The sequence below is a fragment of the Pogoniulus pusillus genome, chromosome 16 (genome assembly GCF_015220805.1).
Source record: "Pogoniulus pusillus isolate bPogPus1 chromosome 16, bPogPus1.pri, whole genome shotgun sequence".
Lineage (NCBI taxonomy): Eukaryota > Metazoa > Chordata > Aves > Piciformes > Lybiidae > Pogoniulus > Pogoniulus pusillus.
Genome location: NC_087279.1, coordinates 15,990,462 through 16,013,858, shown reverse-complemented (window position 1 = coordinate 16,013,858; position 23,397 = coordinate 15,990,462). Strand labels below are relative to the sequence as shown.

The 23,397-nt window shown below is 36.3% G+C and overlaps 1 protein-coding gene across 12 annotated transcripts in view; it reads right to left on the bottom strand.

Moving 5' to 3' along the window:
* Window positions 1-23,397, bottom strand: part of SLMAP (sarcolemma associated protein) — an 80,861-nt gene that overhangs the window by 17,610 nt on the left and 39,854 nt on the right. For 3 of the 12 annotated variants that reach the window (XM_064156735.1, XM_064156736.1, XM_064156737.1), the window contains exons 5-17: window positions 22,753-22,789; window positions 21,329-21,391; window positions 19,665-19,760; window positions 19,337-19,408; window positions 18,256-18,396; window positions 17,602-17,739; window positions 16,245-16,413; window positions 16,109-16,159; window positions 15,515-15,565; window positions 11,524-11,586; window positions 7,302-7,358; window positions 3,763-3,843; window positions 3,463-3,522 (exon numbers count right to left, since the gene is read on the bottom strand). In XM_064156735.1, coding sequence (XP_064012805.1) covers window positions 3,463-3,522; window positions 3,763-3,843; window positions 7,302-7,358; window positions 11,524-11,586; window positions 15,515-15,565; window positions 16,109-16,159; window positions 16,245-16,413; window positions 17,602-17,739; window positions 18,256-18,396; window positions 19,337-19,408; window positions 19,665-19,760; window positions 21,329-21,391; window positions 22,753-22,789 — 1,079 coding nt within the window. Of the gene's footprint in view, window positions 1-3,462; window positions 3,523-3,762; window positions 3,844-5,807; window positions 5,895-7,301; window positions 7,359-11,523; window positions 11,587-15,514; window positions 15,566-16,108; window positions 16,160-16,244; window positions 16,414-17,601; window positions 17,740-18,255; window positions 18,397-19,336; window positions 19,409-19,664; window positions 19,761-21,328; window positions 21,392-22,752; window positions 22,790-23,397 lie in introns of those variants that run through there. The other 9 variants (XM_064156738.1, XM_064156739.1, XM_064156742.1 and 6 more) reach the window with 7 other exon arrangements.

Here is a 23,397-nt window from a genome sequence, read left to right as displayed (position 1 = left end):
AGGCTCAAAATTCCTTAGCTACAGAATCAAATTCATGTCACAAAAAAAACATTTGAGAAAAAATTTTTAAAGGCTGCAATTAGAAAAAGTACTTGAGCAATTTCCAGAAGTATTCAGCATTGGACTAACTGTTCTCAGAGAAGTCTTAAGGAACTCTATCATTAATTACATCAAGGTGCCAAAATCAGAAAATTTTAAATACAACAGTTTGAAAACTCTTATCTATTCTAGCTCAGTTTGTAATGTTACAAGAAACACACTCAATTAACATGCACATACACACATAAGGAAGTCTCCCTTAGTGTCAACTCTATTTGAAGACTTGAAACTGTTAAAAGAAGTTAGCATCATCTGTACAAATCATTCCCTAAGCACACCAAAATGTCTTCTCCAATCTGGCTCAAGATATCACAGGTCTGTTTGCAAAAAAAGGACCACTTCCAAATCACTGAAGAATGTGAGAAGGAGTATTCTCTAATTTTAGGGTCTATAAAACATCAATAAAACCAAAACAGAGCCCAGGTGAAATTATTATTTACAAACATTAATATCTTAATAGAGCTCTGCTTATGGGTTTGCCTTTATGCTTTTGTTTTGGAGACAAAGGTGATCTAGAACCACAGATAGGCTGTGGTCTTCACTGATGCCTTATTTGCATGTGCCTGGCCTGTGGCAGTAACTTCAGGAGCACAGTGGTATTTATTTAGAAGTAGTTCACTTCCAGAATTTTGCAGGAATTCTCCAAGTTATTCAGATGAGTATTTTCACAGCACTCAGGTGAAATTAGGCAATTAAAATGCCAAGTCTTCTGCTTTGTAAGATCCACATAAAGTAAACTGTATCACATACCTACAATAAAGTATCTGACTACTGCAACACAGAACTATTGTTAATTTTCATATTTCTTATGTAAACTACCACTATTAAGCAAAGTCTCAGCAGAAAACTCTTTTATAAGGATTCCACAGATTGCTCTTGTAGTTACTATGAAATAAAGAAGCTGGTAAGAACATGATTACTAACCTCACAATGACATTTATTGCTTCTTTCCATCTGTTTAATATTTACCTGTTCCTAATTTTGCAGTAAGTAGCAACAAACACCCTGTCTAAATAGACCTATCCAGGGAAATGTCATTAATGGCTAATAAAGTCATTTAGCTCATGAGAAAAAATGTGCACTTCTGTGACAGCTTTTCCCCTTCCCCTTCTGACTCGTAGAAAGTTGAAAAAATCCTGAAACGTGCTCAAATTTTATGGAAAACACACAGCAGTTAAAGCTCATAACTTTCTTCTTCCATTTATTTGTTTTGCAAATTCCAACAGTTAAACAAAAAGGAACTTTGCCTTTTTCAGCAGCCATTTCTGCATTCCAAACAGCTGCCAGATTAGAAATGTTCTCACTTCTCAATTATATGACTGCATAACCAATCTACTCAGAAATCTTTTTGAGGCAAATGAGATCCTTTTTAGGGCAAAGTCAGATGCATGAATTACCTCACTGAAAAAACCTCAAACAAAACGGAGAGTTTATAGGGTCTTTATAAAAGTTACAAGGGCAAATGATTCATTGTGCAGTTATTTTTTAATGGTTTCATGAGAGCAAAGTAGGAATGCCCATAAATAGCCTCAAGAGAAAGAATTACTCCAATTACTTTAGTTAACAACAACATGCAATTCCATAGCAAAGTGGTCTATGCAAATAAGTTTTTTTCCCTACTTATTCCTAAGTTCAGTAATGGTTATGGTTTAAATGTTCAACTGAGTAAAGACAGCTGAAGCAATAAAAATATTCACAGTAGCAAAAGACTGCTTTCATGTTGCTACAGAAAACTGGATATTGGCCCTTTAAGAGTTCAATTAACTCTCTCTGCCAGTTTGATATAACCTGGACAGAGAGGGTGTAACTACACCTGACCTTTGCCATGACACAGGTCTCTTTAATCCCAGAAGCAGCCTGCTTACAGCAGCCTTGCCATGGTCTTGGGCTTACAAACCTTTCTAACAGAAGACTTCAATTCATATAAGGAGAGTTAAGGAATCAGTGGAGTTCAGCCTGAGAGCTTTCACAGACTGGTTTTAATTCATCTGCAGGAGATCACTAATTAATCTGACCAATTAAGAGTAGTCTTCAGTTTGCTATCTTAAAACTAAGAATTAGAATTAAATTAATTTGGTTTCTCTACTGAAGTGTCTACATACAAAGGGTTATTCTGGCTGGGAATTCCCTGCATGTGTCAGCACTTGGAAGAAACAAACTCCTTCATGGGTATCCTATTTTGAACTTCAGAAGTTCTGATACTTAATGACCATCACACTTTACAATTAAAACTTCTTTTCACATAGAACTTTCTGCCAACTCCATAACTACTATAATGACTGTGAACAACATTACCAGATTCTAGCTTCTAACATAGGAAGTCGCTGAATATACTCGTTATTAATCACAGACATTAGAGAAGAAGCCAAATGAAACATTCTCAGTATCTCTAATATTTCTTTTTAAACTGCTCTGCTGAACTACTATCCACTGGAAAATCCCAAGCTCACTTACAGTTTTCTTGTTTGGAAACATATTTAACATAGGCAGTTTCTGAAAGTCTTGGCATAACGCTAGAGAAGTGTGAAAATGACAGAAGCAATGCTCTTTTGCAGGTCTCCTAAATGACACTGTAGTTTCCTGTCTTTCTGAACCAAGATTTGTCACATCATTTTTTATGTGTGACCCTAGACTAAACCATCAACCTACAGATCTTGTCAAATGTCTAAATATACAGAAAGCACAGAATTTATTTTCAATACACTAAATGTAACAGATAATCAATATCCCACAAAACTTTTCAGCTCATTAACATGTAAATATTAGCTTACTAATCAAGCTTTAAGTACATGTCTTTATTGTAAAAAGAATTAATTTTATAGCTATGAAACTCAAAGCTAAGTCTCAGTAGCTATTCTAAGTACTTACAACACAAAACTTAAATCTTGATTGTGTTAACCAGGAAAAATAACCCAAACATTTTCATTTTAATCCATCAGGTGCAAATCAACAGGAGTACTTCTGAGAACTCATGAAAACCACCCAAGTAAAATATGGCAAAGCTTAAAACATGTCAGTGATTGAAGACTCTCCTCACAGCTACCTCTAACTTAAGTGTATGCTGAAACTATTTTTCAATTTCACTTGAAGTTACACCATGTAAATTCCTACAGTAGTGCTGGTGGGTGCAGAAGCTATCTTTATGCACAAAGTATTTCTATACCGAGGCTCAGAAGTATTCTTTTAAATCTCATCACCCAAAAGAATCATTAGTGATACTTAAATGCAACTTTTCCATACTACCAAAAAGAAAAGATTTTAGTTTCAGCACATACTGGCTAAAAGACAGGTAGGCAAAAAAGATACAGATATACACACCCACACAAGCTACTCATCTAATGTTGTAAAAATAAATTTGTTTACCTTTTAGAAGAGCTACTTTAGCAATAGGTTCATTTAGCTCTTGGTCATCCATTTGGGCATCTGAAAAACAAATCCCCACATCTTTCAGACAGCAGGCAGACTGCAGACAGTTTTCATAGAAGTGCTAAGTGAAGAGAAGCTTTGACATTGTTCTCACTTTGCAGCAGCTGATTATGAAGTAATGAAATAGACAACACTGCTGTTGGCTTGTATCTGGACAGTACACACCTTCTCCTCTCATAAAAAACACTCTTCATCAAATGACTTGACTCAAATTACAGAAACCTGTTAAACACTCACCTGTAGTGTCGTCGCTGCTTTTTTCCTTGCTTGGACTAAGAGTGTCTGACAAATCAGATTCTTTGACCCTTGCTTGATTCTCTGTTAAGAGAGCAGGAAAAACAACTGCCATCAGGAAATGCTTTGTTCAGCTTCTTGACCATGATTTCTGTTACACACCTATTTAACTACTGATAAATATTAATAGAAAACAACTTGAAGAAACACTTAAGATTCCATCTCTTCATAAATCTGGGCTACAGTGCATACAGCATCACTGACAGCATTTATCCAGCCTAGCATCAAACATGGGATTCGACTGTCTCATGCACAGCTTGAACTTTTATTAAAGCTGTATTCCTGCCAGCTGGAACTCTGTGCAAAAGCTGATTCAACCAGGGAACAAATAAGAAAAGAAAACCAGAACAATGCAGATACTGTAACGAGTCAGAAAGAAACTGCTGTGAACAATAGTATTTTGGACAAATAAAATAACAACAACAAGTCTTGCACATACAATACTGCTAAAAGAGAAGTGTGTTATGAACCAGAAAAGTATCATAAAAATATCTATTAATACACTAATGCTGATAAAATATGACTTGAATTGAAAATTCTGAGAGGGCAGCCTACCATTTCCACCAAAACCAGCAACATGAAATACCTGTTCAGGCACAATCCACCATATTACATGCAGCCTAGTGGAACCACACATTTGGGTTTGGGGGCTGGGTGAGGGTTTTAGCATTTTTTTTTACTTATTTGGAATTTACTTTGGGGTTTTCTTCTATGTTTGCTTGGGGACTTTTGTTGGGTTTGTCAGTTTTTTGGGGGGTTTTGTTGCTTTTCTTCTTTTCAGTTTTTATATCAATTCGAGATTTTTACTGAAGACCAGATGTATTCAAAAGGTGAGGGGACTTACTACACTAATGCATGGTTTTCCCACACAGAATTATCCCTGACTCAGTTTAAATACTTTATGAGGCTGTAATTTTTAGAAGTAATTTATTGTGATAGGTCCATGAGAGAAAGGCACACCATTTCTCAATGTGGACAAAACCAGTAGCATGTCAGAGAGCAACCCACACAGCTAAGTAAGCATTATGAAGGCTTTTTTTGGCTTTCACTGCAGCATCACTGCCCACTGATTAGTAGAAGCTTCCTCTGAGTCTCAAGTTTCAGCCAGAAATATGTATAGCATAATCTAAAAATGCATCATTGCAATATTCCCAGTATTCTGACTTCAATTCTATCACACATGCAGAGAAGCACAGTGAACAAACAATTTCTTCACACATAGATGCTGTAGATGCAAACAACTATGATGAGGCAAGAAGAAGTGGAGAAACAAATAAGGGTGTTAGAGCAACAGGGTTAGCAAACAGGCAAAAAGCAAAGTAGTAACTAGAAAGCTTGTGGGCATTGCATTTTTCAAGCAACAAGAGAACTAAGAGCACCAAAAATGGAAGTGGAAACTGAAGACAATCTGTGGACCCACACAGGGAAATGAGCAAGATTGTAAAACACAGACAAATTAATAATAATTAAAAAAAAAATCCCACACAACACACCCCACACACAAACCCACCCTTTTTCTTCATCTAACATCTATTTTTCTCTGCTAGAATAACATCCACTTGTACATAAAACAGAAGGTGACAAGCACAAAACAAACATGCTGATCAAGAGGCAGACTCTTCCTATCCTGAAGTGACTGAAATCACTGGGGTTGAAGAAAGGGACATCACCTGTACCCCTCAAGCATATTAAGGGTTTGGACCTGGCAGTTATTTCAAATATATCTACCATGCCTTCAACAGACTTCAAAGCTCATGAGAGGAATAGTTATACACTTGATATTTGGAAGCATTTCTTGGCTAAAACTAAAAGGACACTTGCCTATTTTTAAGAATAAAGCTCTAACTAAAGATATTAGCATACAAAGTATTTTACATGTATCACAGAGAACCAAGCCCACAAGACTGTCATTAAAACTGTAACAATCAACAAGGCAAGCAACATATTCTTTTTAAAATATTAAGAAAAGCAAATCCCCAAAGCCTCACCCATGTCGGTCATACTAGTGGCCAATCCAGAAGCACTGAGCTGAGCAGCGTGTGGCTCCAGCTACCTTTACCATATCTGGTCATACATGGAAACACAGCTTTCCTGCTCTGTGTGAAATGGGAGGAACAGTGCAAGTTCCAACCGCTCAATTAATTCTCTCTCCCCCCACCCCCCTCTCATACTCCCCACCCACTCGCTCTAGCTTCTTCCCCTTCTATCCTCCTCCTCCCCCTGAAAAAAGGAACAAGATTAGGCACCAGAGGAAAGATGCATCAGTGTCTACAACAGAAAAAGCAGAAGTCAAAAAAAGAAATTATGTAGAAACTTACTTCCTATTCTGGAACCAGAGTCATAAGCACAAAACTGTACTAGATTATTTCACAGCAGTTGTTGCTATTTTCCATAATAAAACTGAGCTGAATAAATATAGCCAAAATGATGAAGTATATTGAAATGTGTTGACACCATAGTTACTTGATGAGTTAGAATGTATTAACAGACACCAAAAATAGCTCACTGCTTTGCAGGCTAACTGGCATGCAAGTGTTACGTTACAGTTATTGTATGCATTCTTCTGCCAAATATGGCATGTTGTCTATAGGTTATGCACCTACAGAAACAACTTAGAGGTGCAAATTCATACATTAAGGTAAGAGAAGTTAAATTGTAACGTCTTTAGAATACCAGAACTTTTAACTATGTTAACAACAGAGCAACACTTTCCAGATAGAGCATACAGAAAGGAGTTAGTAGGTCTAGACACTAATAAAAAAGCTACAGAAGTGGAATCAGGCTGCAGTCCAAACAATCCTACATTATTAGACACATAGGAAATACTCATCTACACACTTTGCAGCATTCCTGATTGTTCTACTGCAAGATAAGGATAACTGCTCCTCAACAAGAGAAATCTCTTCTAACTATCTCCTTGCCTAGTCTTCTACTTGTTTTACACATAAAAGAGTTAGATGCACTGACATATTTTACTTGTCAAAGGCACATGTAAGAGGTTAAAGTTATGAGTGTGCAAGTATGAAAAAACATCAAAATGCACCTTTTTTGAGAAGTTACAATGAGGTAAAATTTAATTTCTCTTTAGTCTTATAATAAAACCAAAACCTGTTTGAAATTCATGCAGGCAGTTAAGGTGTAATTCTATTTACAACAGTTACTCTATCTTAGGTTCCTTTAAAATGCACAGTTTTTTCAAATGCACATTCATGTTAATCACGTTCATTCAGGCAAAACTGAGACCTGTATTTCATGCAGTTGATCTTAAAACCCTGCTTCCTTTAAACCTTTTCACTTTTTTACCCTGCAATAGTATTTGGAGCAAAGTTCAGTAAATAATATACCTCTTCTTCATTGATTTTTTTTTTTGGTAAGTGAATATTGAACAAAACTGAAACTGCTACATTAAAGACAGAGCATGCACTGAAGGAACAGAAAAAAAACATGCTTCAAAAACAGTTATAAAAATCCAGAAGTCTAACCTTTCAAAAGCTTTGTTTCTTCCACTTTGGTTAGATGTCCTTCATCTATGATCTTGTCTGCCAAACAAAATAAGTGTTACCGTCCAAGCTCGAATTAAGCAAGCTTTTCCCTGCACACATCTACGTAGACTACATTCCATGACCAAATTAAAAGCTGATAATATTACTTCCTACTCAGAGTTGAACAAAAACTTTATTCTGGCATGGAATAATGAAACAGAGCACACAAGCCCACTGGAATTTTGTGACAAAGTGCATAATTATTTCTTCTGCCATTTATTAATGCTTCTGTTCAACAATGGGAAGTTAGGAAAATTAAAGTTTTATAAACTCTTAAAAAAAAACCTCTAACTGGGAACAAAAATTTATTAATACATTTCTGAAGTTATTAAAAGAAACAAAAAAAAAAAAAAAGAGAGCTGGTTGCCTGAAACAGATATCCACTCAATACAGCAGAAACCTAGAAACATTCCCCGGTGCAACAGCAACTAAGAATCCACCTCCACATCACAACTGCTTTAGCAGTGCCTATGCAAGGTACACAGAAATGGCATTTCTTAGTTTGAACTGTCAGAATTCCACACAAACTTGCAGAAAAGTTTCTCATGCATGACTCAGGTTTAGAACAGTTGAGTTTACATATAGCATTGACAAGGAAGTCTGTTCATGTGTGTCAGGTGCATAAAAACCTAACAGAATTTCAGACTAGATTGCTAACTTCATCCGAACTCCAGCTAGCACATGAAGGCAAGCAGTAAGACCAAGGGAATAACAGGTTTGGATTAATCAAAGACACTAAAAGAACTACTGAACCAGAAATCAGTGAATTTCTTTTACAGAGGTTTCATTATGTCTAATTCTTTAGGAACTGGCCAGAGATGCCAACATGCAAATTTATCAAGGGTCACATATTTCACAGACCACATCATCAGTTCCTACACCATGTATCTTCCAATTTAGACAACAGTGAAAGTTATTACCGCGCACTGAAACCCCAGGCTTGAAACTGCCTCTGCCTCCACTCTGTGCTCTCCCAGCTGCATCCCTGACAATCAGGCAGGGACCTGAGCTTGTTGGGTTACCTCATGTGCTACTGAAGGGTAACCAAGCCATAGAAGCCTGAATGAACAGCACACACAGGAGAGTTCAAGAGGGGAATGACTGAGCACTTTTTAAACTTTTAAATTAAGTTAATTAGCATTTCCAGCTTCAAGTAGCTCTGAAGTCCTGCTACTGCTCTCATGGCACGTTGCTGGAACCATGATCATGCCGGAACCAAGTAAGGGCACAGGCAGGACAAGATTTGCAGACAGATATTTTTCAGCCCTAGATTGATGACAAACTTCAACCGCAAATCCTCTAAGGTCTGAAGAGCAGTTTGCATGATTAAAAGTTTATTCTGTCCCCTTTCTTCTTCCAGAGCCAGACAAATCAACCTAAAAGAGGTATTTCCTCCACCTACTTTTCTCTACAAGTACTGTGCATTCCTGTAACACTTTGCAAACACCACCTCAGAAGTACAGTGAACAGCACTGGATTTTCAAGTCTCAAGCAATCGTAGATTACTCATCATCCAAGTTCAGAACAGTTTCAAGTTCATCAGAGCTGGAGACAGTCACTTTGCCTAGACCAAGGAAGGCACTGGAGGGAATCAAGTTACTGCAGCCACAAGTGAAGAATTACTGAGTGCTATTATAAGCCCTCTTCTGTTTAACAAAAAAATAAAAGAACTAGAAGGAAGTCTCCAAATGTGATTACTCCAGGACTCAGATGAGCCTGGAAAGGAGGTAGGAAAGAAGACAGCAAGAAATCAGCCGAGGAATCCTGCCCATATGTCTGAAAAAATTAGCTGAATGCAAAAACCATACACTCAAAGCAGCTATCTGAAGGGGTAACACCTCATCTGTGCTGGGATGTTAGCTTAAAATAAGCTTCTATAATGTGTTTACAGATGAAAACTTATCATTACAAAATGATGGATCTTGGAGTTCTCACAATTCAGCTACTGTTAACACCAGAATAAGTCTGACATAATACAAAGCAAGCAGTCTTCTTGACCCAGATGTTTTTCCAAACTTATGCCTTTGCAGCAGCTCTTTATAATTTTAAGAATTCTCAATTCCTAACTAAAAAAAGCCTGCAGACTTAAATTGTTCTCTTTTCCATGGTGGCTTACTGCTTTCCAGTGTTCATTAGGAATGTGCCATGTGTATGCGTACAAAAGCTTTCTCCTTGACACTATTTCTTTAGCAAAGAACTCGCTCAGCAACAGAAGGCTCCTTACCCAGTGACCCAAAGCTTGTGCAGCCAGTGTTTTTGCTTGGTGGCTGACCTTTCTCTTAACTTGCACAACACAAGTAAGCATTCTTTGTTCTAAGAATGCTAGAATTAGTGTATTTCACAGCCAACAAATTATGGTTTATTCCATCACGTCTGTGTATATTTAGGTAATGAACAGGAAACTGGAGGTCAGTGCTGATGAACTATATAGAATCTATTTAGCACTGTTACCCAGTGACTGAAAATGGCAGAATCCAGGCACCAATAACAAAGTAAAAGCAGGTGTACCTATATCCTTAAAACTTGCTTTTTTAAATTTCTCTGCGTCTTTTCACAAAGATTTTATTTTTATCAACCCACATTTGTCCTGAATCAAGATGTACATTTTCAGCTAACAAAAACAGGAACTAGGGCAAGGATCCTAGCTTTAATTGCTGGCACAAACTATGTTTACCTTTCATGCTATCCAGTCACTACTTAACAGAAAGCAAAGAGCTACTATTTTTTTTGATTGAAGCAATCTACTTTGAAGGTAACCTCTCAGTTTTCCTTTAAGAACAGTCTATGCTACATTCTGATGATGCTTTTGAAGCTTGCTTTTAGGTTTTAAGGCATTTCCTATCTTTACAATTTAAGAATTCCCTTTCAGGTTTACGTTGCCTATCATTATGTGTAATACAATAGTTGAGATCTGTTAACATTACTGTGACTACTTAAGATAGCTCAAGTAATTTTTTTAAAATCAAATTAGACTTGAGATCAGTCTTGAAGACAAATAAAATGAAACCCATCTCTCAACACACAAAATTCAAATCATATGAAAAAAGTGACACTGAGAAGCTACAACTTCATTTGCTACCAGCAGATCATTAATTTATGGACAAGTTCAAGAGAGCCATTCAATCCATCCCAAAGCTACTCCCTTTTGGATAGATAAAAGAAAATAAATAACAAACTTACTAAAAAAAAAAAAAAAGACTTGCATTTAAAATCATAAATGCAAAAATCACAAAACTAAGAAAAATTAAGGACACAAATAAAGAAGAGGTATACTGGAGTGAAAGACAGAAGTTAGCAAGGCACCAGGTCTCTTTTCTCTATACATCATGACTGGTTTTGGTGAAATTTCATATCATGTATCAATCAGAAAGAAGCACCATGATTTTTTTCTGTGAATGTCACTGGTTTTCAACAGCAGGCACTAAAAACAACATTGTGAAATGAGCAACAAGTGAGCTGCATGTAATGATCAGCAAGTAAGAGACTTCCCAGATCATTGCAAGCAAGCTTTCTACAGCTCTTGTAGATCATGACAGGTTACTGGATGATACTGTGCACCATATTCTGCCTAAAATGTAAGTAGTATCTTGGATTTTACCCAAGTAACACATTCTGGCTGCACTGCAACTCAGATTTTAGTCTCCTGCTGATTCTTTCCCTATCAGAAAACTCTAAGTTCAGTATTTTAAGAGGTCTAGATGCTCTTTATTACTACACACCTTTGATTGCCTAATATCTCTGTAGTAACTCTTTGCACAAAATACTGAATTGTTTAACCATCCAATTTTCTCTCTAGTGCTCTCTTACACAGTCCACTTCCTTGAATCAAGCTGGTTTTCTTTAATTCTCTGCTTGTGCTTTCCCAGTTTAAGTGCTTTATTCCCAGAATTATGGAAATATGCACTTTCCTCATGGTACCAGCACAAGTCAGAACCCTCTCTTCTAGACAACCTAGACAATGTGACCATAACTTTTCAAAAGCACAGAGCTTCTTAGTACTACTGGCATCTGCTAGTATCACAATGCCACAATTCTATGCTTAGAAAATGCTTGCTAATACAGAAATATTAAACAGTAGTGACAATTTCTGGTTTTCATCCACCTTTTCTGGGTTTTTTTTTGTTGTTTTTAAAGCAAATGTGATGAACACTCTTGTACTCACTCTGACATTCTATGAACTGATGAATAAAAGTGCAGTCCCCTCCACTCTTTGTAAGAAAGTGCTCTAGTAAAGAAAGAAACACTTAAGTTCACATCTTCTTATCATTCTCAAAGTGATGCAACAAAAAAATTGAATGGTATTAACAATACTTGTGTAGTTACAGCGAAGTTTTGAAATCTGAATTTGTATGCAAGCACACAAGACAAAATTGAAAAGATGTCCGAGAAGTATCAGAAAATAGATTACACTTTTCAACTCATCAGAAGTACTTCAACAGCATTTTCAAAGGGTACTTTTAAATCCTACCATCTAATAGCAGTTCTTAATCATAATAAAAGCTCCTTAACACAAGGTTAAAAAAGTCAACAAAACAAAAGCAACCCTTTCTCAACACAATTTAGTAAGAAACAGTCATTGGAAGTCCACATATTCTGCATTTGGCATTTGCTGTACTGCTCTTTCAGGTTAGGGGGTTTCAAATGCCTTCCACTGAATTTCCATTAACAACTTCAAGCTTTTTGCCAAAAAATCAAAATAAATGTGATTCTTAAATCACAACAAGTTTAGAAAACATAAAATGATAACATGACTGAAACATGCAACTCTATAGCACTGCTGCCTCTAGATTCTGCAGTTAATTAGTTCATAATCAGACATGGATAATTACAAATAGTAAATACAAAAAATGAAGAATAAGAAACGTATTTAACCACTACATATTACCATGGGTTTTTACTAGCTAAAAGGCCATTTACTAAGTTTGTCTTAATCTTCATGTTAATTCTTACATCAAATGCACTCTTGAAATTAAAAACATTTCTTTTTGAAGTGTTGCTAAATATCTCCCTTTACTTTTTACACAGAATTTCACTGTGCAGAGATAGCAAATTTTAAAGGACAGTTTGACAGTAGAGATCCCAAAACTCTCAGCTTGACTCTCAGGTTTTCCCAAAGTTCAATGTGTCCTTACTCAGTTCCCAAATCCACTGGGATCTCCACAAGTAAGAAGGTGCTAATATTTCCTTTCAGAAGAATCTCAAAAATCTTCTGACCTCAAGAACTCAGCAATCTGGAAGGCAGCCTTTTAGTACACAAACCTACAAAAAGTATTACATTCTAACAAAAAAAGTTCAATTAATTTCTGTTAACAGAAGCTTAGCTGTTAAGATCCAACATGTAATACTAAGCTTCACAATATTGCAAAGTTACTCTAAACTGTATTTTTTTTTCCTAGTCCACAGACAGGGCTTTTTGAAGACAGCACTATGGCCACAACATTTATTTTCCACATTTAAACTTGTTTTTGTTTTTCCTTTTTACATGATCCGCTAAATGCCTGTTGACAAAGTTCCCTTATCTTTAAGATCTTCATCTAAATTATGGCTTGGAAAACTGAACTATAAAAGCCAAGTGTGATACAACTCTCTGAGACACACACCAATTAATGAAATAACTCATCCCTAGCCTTCATCAGTGGCATCAAGTCTCAGCAAGTTAATTCTCCTGTACCAGAATTTCCAATATGCAGTGCCAGAAAACAAATGCCTAACCATTACCATCTCAACACACCGTGTTACAAAAAGCCTCTTGAAAGGCTGTAACCTGAGTTCTAAGTTCCTCTGCTCAGAGTACTGTTCTTTGTTATGGACAGTTACAGAGAAAAAAGGCAAAAAGTCTTTATTCTTGCAACTGCTACATCGTATGCCTATAAACATGCCTTAAGGACTTGACCTGAAGTTTCGAGAGGGACCTAAAAGAAGTCTTAAAAAGCATACTGCTTACATGGTTTTACCATTTTCCTCCGACAAGAGAAGCCAGGCAAAAGGTATGTATACTTTTACAGGCAAATAGAGAAACTTTTTCTATGTACCTTAAAGGTTGCTTAGTATGCACAAAGAATTTCTGGCTGCTGTCTCTTGAATTGTGAAGTCTTTTGCTCATGCAGAATACCTATGACTTCTTCCCAGCTACAGAATCTGTATCATAAACCCCAAGTTCTCAGCTTTTTTAAAATAATGCAAGACTATTCAGAAAAAAAAACCCACAGTAACTGCCTCCTGCTGCTTTAAAGAGAACAAAATCCAAGACCTGGCAGAGAAAATTACTGCCCATCTGTTGTTATCCAAGGGCTAAAGGACAGGAAGATGAAGAAAGGCACAGACTGTTATGGAGAACACAGGCCAGCAAGCTGTGAAACACCAGAGAAATGTGGATGGAGCCAGGATAGCAGAGATGTAGAAGAATGTGGTACAAGAGAATCATGAAAAAGTATAATAAAATAGAGAATTAATAAAATAGCATGGTGGATGCATGACAGCAAGGTGACAGACTGTATAAACACACAGAAGGACAACTTGAATGAGCACTTCTGTTATCTATATTCATATAGATAAATTAAGTGGCCAAGTGCTTTCTAAAACTCCCAGGTTTAAGCACAAGTTCTACTGTTACTTATAGAATGGAGGAATCTATTTTCCTGCAGCTGTGCAGGTGACATTTAGACTCTTGTGCAATCAGAAATAACTGAAAGCGATTGCTGCTTCAGCTTTAAGAAGTGACTAGCAGTGGTACAATCATATTTCTTCTAATCACATCATAATTAATTCAATTTTTAAATGTATTAACCAATTTTTAGATCCATATTGATAAAAGGTAGCAATATTAAAAACCTAATGAGATATTCCTACTATCAGTATTTCAACAGTGGGTTTTTAAGGAAAAAAAGCATATTTAGTGTGAGGTTATCAACTATTTCTTTAGAAAACAATACATATTTACACTCAAAGCTTGAAAGTTCTCACTTAAAGTTTTAATTTATGTCTAGGATACTTTTGTTCATAGCATTGGATGCCTTTCTAATGTCTTTCAAAGTCTTTTTGTGGCTTACATAAATAGAACAAAGATTCACAATCAATATGTAGTACCTCAGTTTTGCTTTTTGAAGAAGTTATTTTGTGAGGTGAAAGACTTAAAAGAAAAATTAAAACCAAATTAATTTCTTAATCATTCTATCAAACATTAAGAGTATTACCAACCTAAAATTAAGCATCAGCAAGACAGATCAATCTACTTGAAAATGAAGCACAGCAGCGTAGAGATCTAAGAACAGACTTTAAGTCTGCTGCTTGCTAATCTTGGCATTCACCACACTTAGGCACTAAGTGCTTAAGACGTTAAGGGATAACCAGCACTTAGATTAAGGTGAGGGTTTTGTACAGCTCCTGTCAGTGTTTAAAAGACCTCTCCTCCTGCTCCACATAAAAATACATGTGAGGTGATGCCATGATTACCTTGGTTTTGCTATAACATCTCCCTAGTTAAGAAGCATTTCATCTATGCTTAAAAAAAAGAAGGTAACTGGCTAAGATGTAGAGCATAGAATCACAGAATTTTATTGTGAAACCTTTTAAGTGTACTTTATTTTAAATATTTAACTAATTTGTCTTCAAAAGAACAAAAAAAATAATTCATCACTCAGTTCAATCTTTATTCATTCTGCCTTTAAAGGCACTCCTGAGTAAAAAGTTAGTTTTTGCTATTTATCCATTTTATAAACTTACTTTTTTATACTTCAGACTTGAGGGGAAAAAACGTTTTGCTGACTTAACTACCATACCAAATTTATTAGAAAAATGGTGGATATCTGTGTAGTAAAGAACAACAAAAATTGAGAGAGGAAAAGAATCAATGAGTTTTCCACTTCCTTATGCCACAACCCTGACATCACTCAGTAGGCTCCTACTATTCCCAGTGCGAGCCCATCAGAAATGAGCAAAAGACCAAGAAGTCCAAGTTGGTTTGATCCATTTTACAGAACTTTAAGACATCTAAACTGAAAATTCAAGCAAAAAGTGCTCGTCAGGGAAGGGGACAAATTCAGTTCCATTTTTTGAAGAGAATGCTATTCCATTTAAAAGTTTACAGACCATCTTGATTTTGTTCAACTTCAAACATCAGCCATAAGACAAAAGGTAGCCTGAAGATACACTACCTTTCTCTGTGCTCCCATTTATTTTAGGTATGAAGTCGTCAACTTGTATGCCTAGGATTAAGAAAGGGTATTATTTCTGAAGCCAAGCAAAATGTTTGGGGTTTCATTTCTTTATAAACACAGCATTGTGAAATGCATCAGGGCATTCATTCTACCTCCTCCTAAGCATCTAATCAAACACAATGCATAATGTAATGTGCTTTCCTGCAATAAAGATCATCAGGTTTCTGTTTGTTCAAACAACAGGTTACTATCATTCACAATCGCCATCTATTACATATGTAATATTTTAAATCCATATCTATATGCACGCGTGTGTGTGTAAAAACCTGCAAAGTCATGCAGTTGAGAGGACACAAAGAGAGCTCTAAACCCAGCAATGACCAAAAAGTCTGCACAGTCACAACAGCAGCGCCCTCTACTGGCATTCAATTCTGTCGTGGTTGATAGGTGATACCAAGAAGAAACTAGTGCTGAGAGAAGCGCTGAACGTGACTCTTTGTCAGACACCTAGACTACAAGATGATTATTAAAAAAAGTCATTGAACAGAAAATCTGGAAACCAGCTTGAAAGAAGAAACTGATCACACCTACCTAAGCTGTTGTGTTCTTTAAGAGTTTTCTCTTGAAGGTGTTCTAACCGTACTGTAAACAGAAGTCCAAGAAAAAGGTATTTCACAGATAAAAAGAAAAACAAATAATCAAAGTTTCTTCCCCACTAGTGACTAACCTTGTAAAGCAGTTAGGCGCTCATTGGTGAAGTCATTATCAGCCTGCAAGGCTTCTATTTTTGCTTGAAGCTCTTGCTCTCTCTCTTCCATTTCATCTATTTTATGCTGCAATTCCTTTTTCTCTGTCAGTCCTTTCTGTTGGATTTCCTCTTGTCTTCCTTCTGCTACCTGTTCAAAAGCAATTAAATGAATCATGCAATAAATCAGAATTAACATGCTACGGAACAGACTTCCCCAGGTTTGGAGTTTAGTTTCTTTTAGTAACTAAATACACATAAGTAACTCTGCCCATCAGATGAAGAAAACAGAAGCAATACAAAAAAAATTTATACTGTTATTTCTATATTAATTTCATTTCAAGGACAGTAACAGAGAAAAAAATTCAAAACACCTTAACTAACTTTTCATATGAGGAACATAAATGTTACACAAACAGTCCAAGAACCCAAGTACTAAGAAAGACTGCAAGTCTCCCAGCATTTCATTTCAATTGAAACCCAGGGGTCTTCCTGAACTAAATGAACATAGCAAATATCAACTTGATTGAAAGCCACATCTTGCTGAATTTCATTATATCTCAAAGACACTCCTCTCTCAAAGCTCAGTAATGAGTTTCAATATTGATCCTTCTGTGTATACACATTATCATCAGTGCTCATAATTAGGAAACCAATTGCCTTAGGATCAGCAATTTAATGTATTATTTAGGAAAGAAAAATAGTCTTTTAAGTCCTACATCAACACCTCAGAATCTAAGCTCAAATTCCAGTATTTAAGACAAATAGAACTGTCTCAGGTCTACAAAAACTACTACCTTCCACAACTATTTATCTAGATTGAAGAACCTCTGGAAAGAGGTTTTCTCATATGATTTTCTTCTCAAGCATCAAATATCTTTAAGTGTTAATATACTTTGATGTTTAGTTTAATTAAAAAAATTATAACACAGTCCACCTACTATTAGGTGGTAGTCTAGTTATGTTTGTAACGGCATGCAGAGGCAATATTAAACACAGATTTACTCCTATTTGCAGTTCTCATTCCCATTAACTGTAAGATGTTTAGGTTAGACATTACTTTGCTATTTAAAAAGCAGCTGAATATAAAGTTTTCTACCATACGTGACTTTGTATTAATATATATTAGTACACCAAAAACACAGTAACTCTGGAAGTGAACAAATTAACTGATGACATAAATTGAAAGCTCATGTGAAAGACAATATGCATCTTGTTTTCATTAACCTGATTTTTAAAAGGCTAATTTATAATCAAGCAATCAAAATTTAATAAAGCCCTACTTATTTGTACCACCCATTATAGCACTGTCGTAAGGCAGATGACGTTCTGCCATTACCTTTAGCTTGTCAGAAAGATCTTTAATTTCATTTACAGCTCCATTGTACTTATTAGCTAATTCTCTTAGTTCTTCCTGAGTCCGCTCGTTCATTTCTTTCAGGTGAGTACATTCATCTTCTGTATTACTTAAACTCCGCTGGAAACAGAATTATTATGAAAAAGAGATTAATAATCTAACATTGGAGCTAATCTGTTTTTTTTAAACAAAACACATACCCAATCATATTTAACTGCTTTGTTCCTAATCATTAAGGACAAAAACAGATCATGTTCTGTCAAAAACAATCTATACAATTTTTTTTTAAGGTTGTACTTAAAGAACAGATTATGTGATGTGGTGATTTGGCCCTGACTGGGGGCCAAATGCCCCCCTCCAGTGCTGCTCTATCATTCCCCTTCTGACACAGACACGGGAGAAGGGAAAATACAACAAAAGGCCTGTAATGTGATAGAAGCAATTTTAATAATGCAAAGCAAAAGCAAAGGCCATACACAGTAGCAAAAGCAAACAAAGATTGTATTCTCTACCTCCCATCAAGTCAGAAGGTGTTTTCTTCACTTAAAGTATTGTGCATACTACAAGCAATGAACCAGTAACAGGAGTTATAACCATTTCAGCATTTCCAGAACATTAGATATGAAACGTCAATACCTCCACTTCAGACAATTTCCTGACCACTTCAATTTTCTCCTGAAGGACCCGCCTCAGGGACTCTTTGGCTGTTGTCTCATAATTGTGTTTGTCTTCTTGTAATGCTATAAGCTCCTTTCGTATACTGTCTTCTGTTTGATTCTGTATTTGTAAGACAATTCAGATACAAAACCAGAATGCAGATCAGTGTTTTGTTGTTCTATTCCAAAACATTTAGCAATTTCTGATAGATGGGAAAATGTTATGGCCATACCATAAGAAAAATGTTATGGCCATACCATCAAAGACACAGTTGGGTGTAAACCACTCATTTTTCGCAGTGTTATCTATGACAGCACATATTCAATGACCAGCTTTGATCACAGGAAAACAATGAGGGATTTTTGGACACTGCTAAGACAGTGTCAAGCCTAGGAAACCTACAACCTGACAAACCAGAAACCCATGAAGTGACATCTCAAAGACCTCACACAGGACCTGCCAAAAAGTTCTTAAAAAGCAGGTAGCTGAAAGGAAACGAAAATACAAATTTAAGGTAAGCTGAAGGTGGTCTACACAACAATCAAGATAGGGCATATTTGTTACTCTGAATATATCAGGCAGCACATGTATATAATGTATTCTTTTCACTTCCCTACTTGGAAAGAATCATCCATAGGAAACAAAAACCAGAATGGCTGCTTCTCATACATGACAGAAATTCTTTTTCTGCATTTTATTACATACATATTTACATGCATATGCAAAAGAAGGGCTAAAAAATGCCAAGAAACAACTCTTTAACCAGATCTAAAATAATTCCATTAAATACAGAAGAGCTCTACAGTTTTCATGCTATTCAACTACCAAAACTGTAGAGGCTCATTTCACAAAGTTTAGTCCAATTGCTTTCCCACAAGTGGCTGATTTCACAGAATCATAGAAACATTCTGTTCAGAAAAGACACTCAGGATTATCAAGTCCAACCATTATCCCTACTCTACAAAGTTCACCCCTAAGCCATATCCCTAAGCACCACAAAACCACTTGGAAAAAGCTGTCTTTCTGCATCTGTAGCATTCAGCTTTAAGTGCATACTTACCTTTGAACATGCCTGTAACTGATTGCCCATAACCTCTAATCTTGATAGCAGCCTGTCTTCATCTATTAAAGCCTGGCAGAAAAGAAGCATTATCTTAGTATTAATATGTGCTTTGTGTAGTATCAGTACAGTTGTGCTTTAAAGACTACTTCGAACTGGTACATACTCATTAAATTTATTAATCGTTACCTTTTATGCAATTTAAGAGAATTGCCATAAGCTTTTTTTTTCTGCTACTTTTCCTCCCTCATTGTTTGTAAATTAATAGCTAAATTTTTTATGCCACTGCCTATTTCAGCCCATAAAGCAAAAGGATGCCTGCAGATACCTGCCAACTAGTATCTGAAGCCTCCTGTGTGACAGCAAGTAGTCGCTGAAGGGTTGCCAGCTTCTGCTCCAACATTTGTTCCCGATGTAAGGCTTCCTGTGAAAAGAAGAGAATACCAGTTCAGCTAGAACTCTCAGTAAAACAGAAGCAACACAAGAAATCCCAAAAGAAGAAAATGTCAGGAGAAAACATTGTCACATACTCCAAACTATAACAAGCTCATCCCATTTTTTTCCACCTGGATTTATCTGGATCTGAATTTTTCCATTCAGTGATGTGGATATTTTAACATGTTATTCTATTTAAACTCCTAAAAGCTTAATTCTTCATGTGTATGCTACACATGCTGAAGAGAAATTGTAACAAGTTATTCTTCCCAGGACTCAAAACCACTTTGACTTCTGAAAATTATTCCAGTAATAAAACTAAAACCCAAAAGGCAGTTTGGCAACTCCCATGCAACGAGCTGTACATCACCAAATCAGGCCACAGAAATAAAAATGCCAAGCAAGAAATACTCCTTTTTTTCTGACAGTAAGACACAAGAGCATCATCATTAACAATTGCAGGACACAGAATGAACAGATTGGTCAGCAAGTATGTATTTAGCCTCCCAAGAAAGACCATCTCCCTGAGCTGCTTCCTGCTATGTCAGCAAATAGATAGAAATGTAGTGCCTGTCTCAAAACCCTCACCATTGACTGCCATTACCAAACACAAACAGGCAAAAGTCAATCAGTGGAGCTACACATAAATCAAACCTAGATAATTTACCAGCAAGACTGTTTTCCACAAAGTTCATTTTGCAGATCTTTCTAAAGAGTTAATTTATATGCATTAGCATACACATTAATACATTGCCATTTTGCAGTGTAGCCCTTTTGTGACACAACATCTTAGGGGGAAAAAAATTACAAATCACACTTATTAAAGTGACAGAGGAGCAGACACTGAAAAGCTGGCAATGCCAGTGAGGGAGAATAGCTGCCAGCCAGCCCTGGCCTACTCCTTTGTACCTCCCAATAGATACACAGGCAGAAACATTCACACCACCAGAACATATTCCCAGAAGCAAAGTAGTTTTTGACATGTGAAATGACATCTTGTTTTGCCTTTCTTTTGTTCTATGTCCCTGGGGGTCTTCAAGAAAAGATAGAATGAGGCACTTAGTGCCATGGTCTAGTTGATTGGTTAGGGCTGGGTGATAGGTTGGACTGGATGATCTTGGAGGTCTCTTCCAACCTGGTTGATTCTATGATTCTATGACATCTGCAATACATGCACACAGTAAATCCACAGCAACGGGTGACAGAAATACTGTGAGGAAAACTGAAGACAGTGAGGAAGGAGAGTAGAAAGACCAAGCAAAGCAGGTATAGAGTACTCAAGGACATTTTATTTAATAAAACAGGCAGCCCCCATGATTCTTTTAAAAAAGTGGTAATTTATACTGCTCTTGCAAAGCCCCAGAAGTTTACATAGGGAACTATACTACGTCCACTTACAAATGCTTTGCATTATTTCACTATAGAAAAGGCAGTTAAAAGTTTATTATGGTCCAATTTATGAAGTGCCAGCCAAACAGAGAAAGAGATATTAAGATCTGTGTTTTGAACAAAGAGCAAGTATTTACCCATACAAAATGCTGTGAAGAGAACACCTACCTGTAGGTATTGTGAAAGCTGAAACAATTCCTGAGAATACATACTGGGAGTGTTAGCAGCAACCTGAAAAATGAGAATTTCAGAATCAAAATTGGTTTGGAGTTTTCATTCAACTCAAATAATGCAAAATTCATCATTTAAATCTAGTCACGAAGGTAAATGGAAGATTATCTGACAGTGGCATCTTCAATCATTTATTGTTCTGCCACTCTTTATTCTTTATCATGGAACTTCACAACTCTGGACTGAGGTCCCCAGAGGTTAAGAATGTCTTTACAAGTCCTTGAACGACCTTTTGTTTCAGTTGAGATTAAACTAACAAAAAAGAAACAACGTGCACAAAGGTGAAGCCATTCAGCTCATGGACAAACAAAAAACCAGGGGCTTCCAAAATGAATAATGAAGAGCTCTATGGCATCATCACACATTTACTGTTGCCCTATCAGCCACCATCCTCCTCACACTGCTTTGCAAGTCCCTGTTCCATGTTTGGGGAGTATGTTACTTTTAATTGCAACTGCAACTCTTGGGGACTTGGGGGGAAGAGCTGGGATTGTTTTGTGGGGCTTTTCCAGGATAATAATTTCTTTACTAATTCTTGGAGATTCTAAAGCTGTTTTTTTTTTTTTTCTTTTAGACAGCTATACACTTGCAGCCCATCCTCAGAATTTCTGCCCAAGCTACAAATGCTGTTTTGATACCTCAGCTGAAATGTAAACTTCTTAGGCCACTCATTCCACAAGTAAGTTTCCTTAGTTTCTCTAAACCCTGTTTTTCACCTTTGCCATTTGCAATTCTGATTCAAACCTACTTACACTAATCTTTTTTACTGGTTAGAGAGACCACCAACCCCTAATTCCTTCTCTTGAGGATGTATCTATTAACACTTTTCTGCAAGTCCCTACATTGTCAAAACTGACTAAACTGAGATGCTACTGACTGACTCTGCAGTAAGCAACTCTGGCTATACAACAGGAGTAGAGAGATCTGGTGTCTTCTAGGACATGGAATCTTCTAGAACGTGCCAGACCACTTTCTAATCTGTGCAGTGCAGCATGTCCTCCAGGTAAAACAAGATACAATGACAAAAGACCTTATCTAAACACCAAATCATGAGCCACACAGGTTTCACAAGCATCCAATTATGCAGTACTCAAGTGCTGCTAGTCAATCTGTAATTTAACCACAGAAACGTAACTATCTGCACATCAATGGTTTTTTCCAAGCCCATGTTTCAGGTGCCACACTGTATGACACCAAACTACCTTACCATATATACTGCAGTATCCACTCTAAGTGTCACTCAAAATATTCAAGCAGGTAAAAAGAGGCATAAAATGTATCTGGAGTTTACTTTTTCTCCTTCTTTGTAACAAGTCAGAAAACAGTACATAGCTGATAAAATGAACACATTACTGAATTACCTTGTCAACAGGACTTGGTAATGGAGCATGGATAACACTAGGAAAAAAAGAATTTCAAGTGAACATCAAGCACAGAAAAGCAGTTAACTCAAAAATCCAGGAGATGTCTACTACTGCACACTGAATCACAATACTTGGTAGTTTTAAAGTTTATTTTTCAGATGAAAATGAAGAGCTAACATGCAAACCCAGCTAACACTATCTTCAGTGACATTTTTGGAGTCACAGAAGCACTTCCAAATCACAAATGCAAGGTCTACTCTAAAAAGATCTCTTTGCTAAGTTTTATTTCAGGAGTTGTACAGTATTTGATTCCTGTAAAACTCACTTAAGATTGAAACCAATTTACATGCCCAAAACAATAAATAGGAAAAGATAATGGATACACTACTCATGAATTCAAAGTAACTGAACAAAACAGTATTTGGTAGATACAGAATTTTATATGCTTTCACTACATCAAATATTATACTTCCATAATTTCATCAGACTAAAAATTTAACACTATACATTTCTTCTATGCCTTATTACAATATGCAATTACATGGAAAAAATCCCATAATACTTTATTTTCAGTCTTCTCAGAAGCAAATATACCTTAGACTTCAGGCAGATATTTCTCAATAATGATAATAAAAATACTCA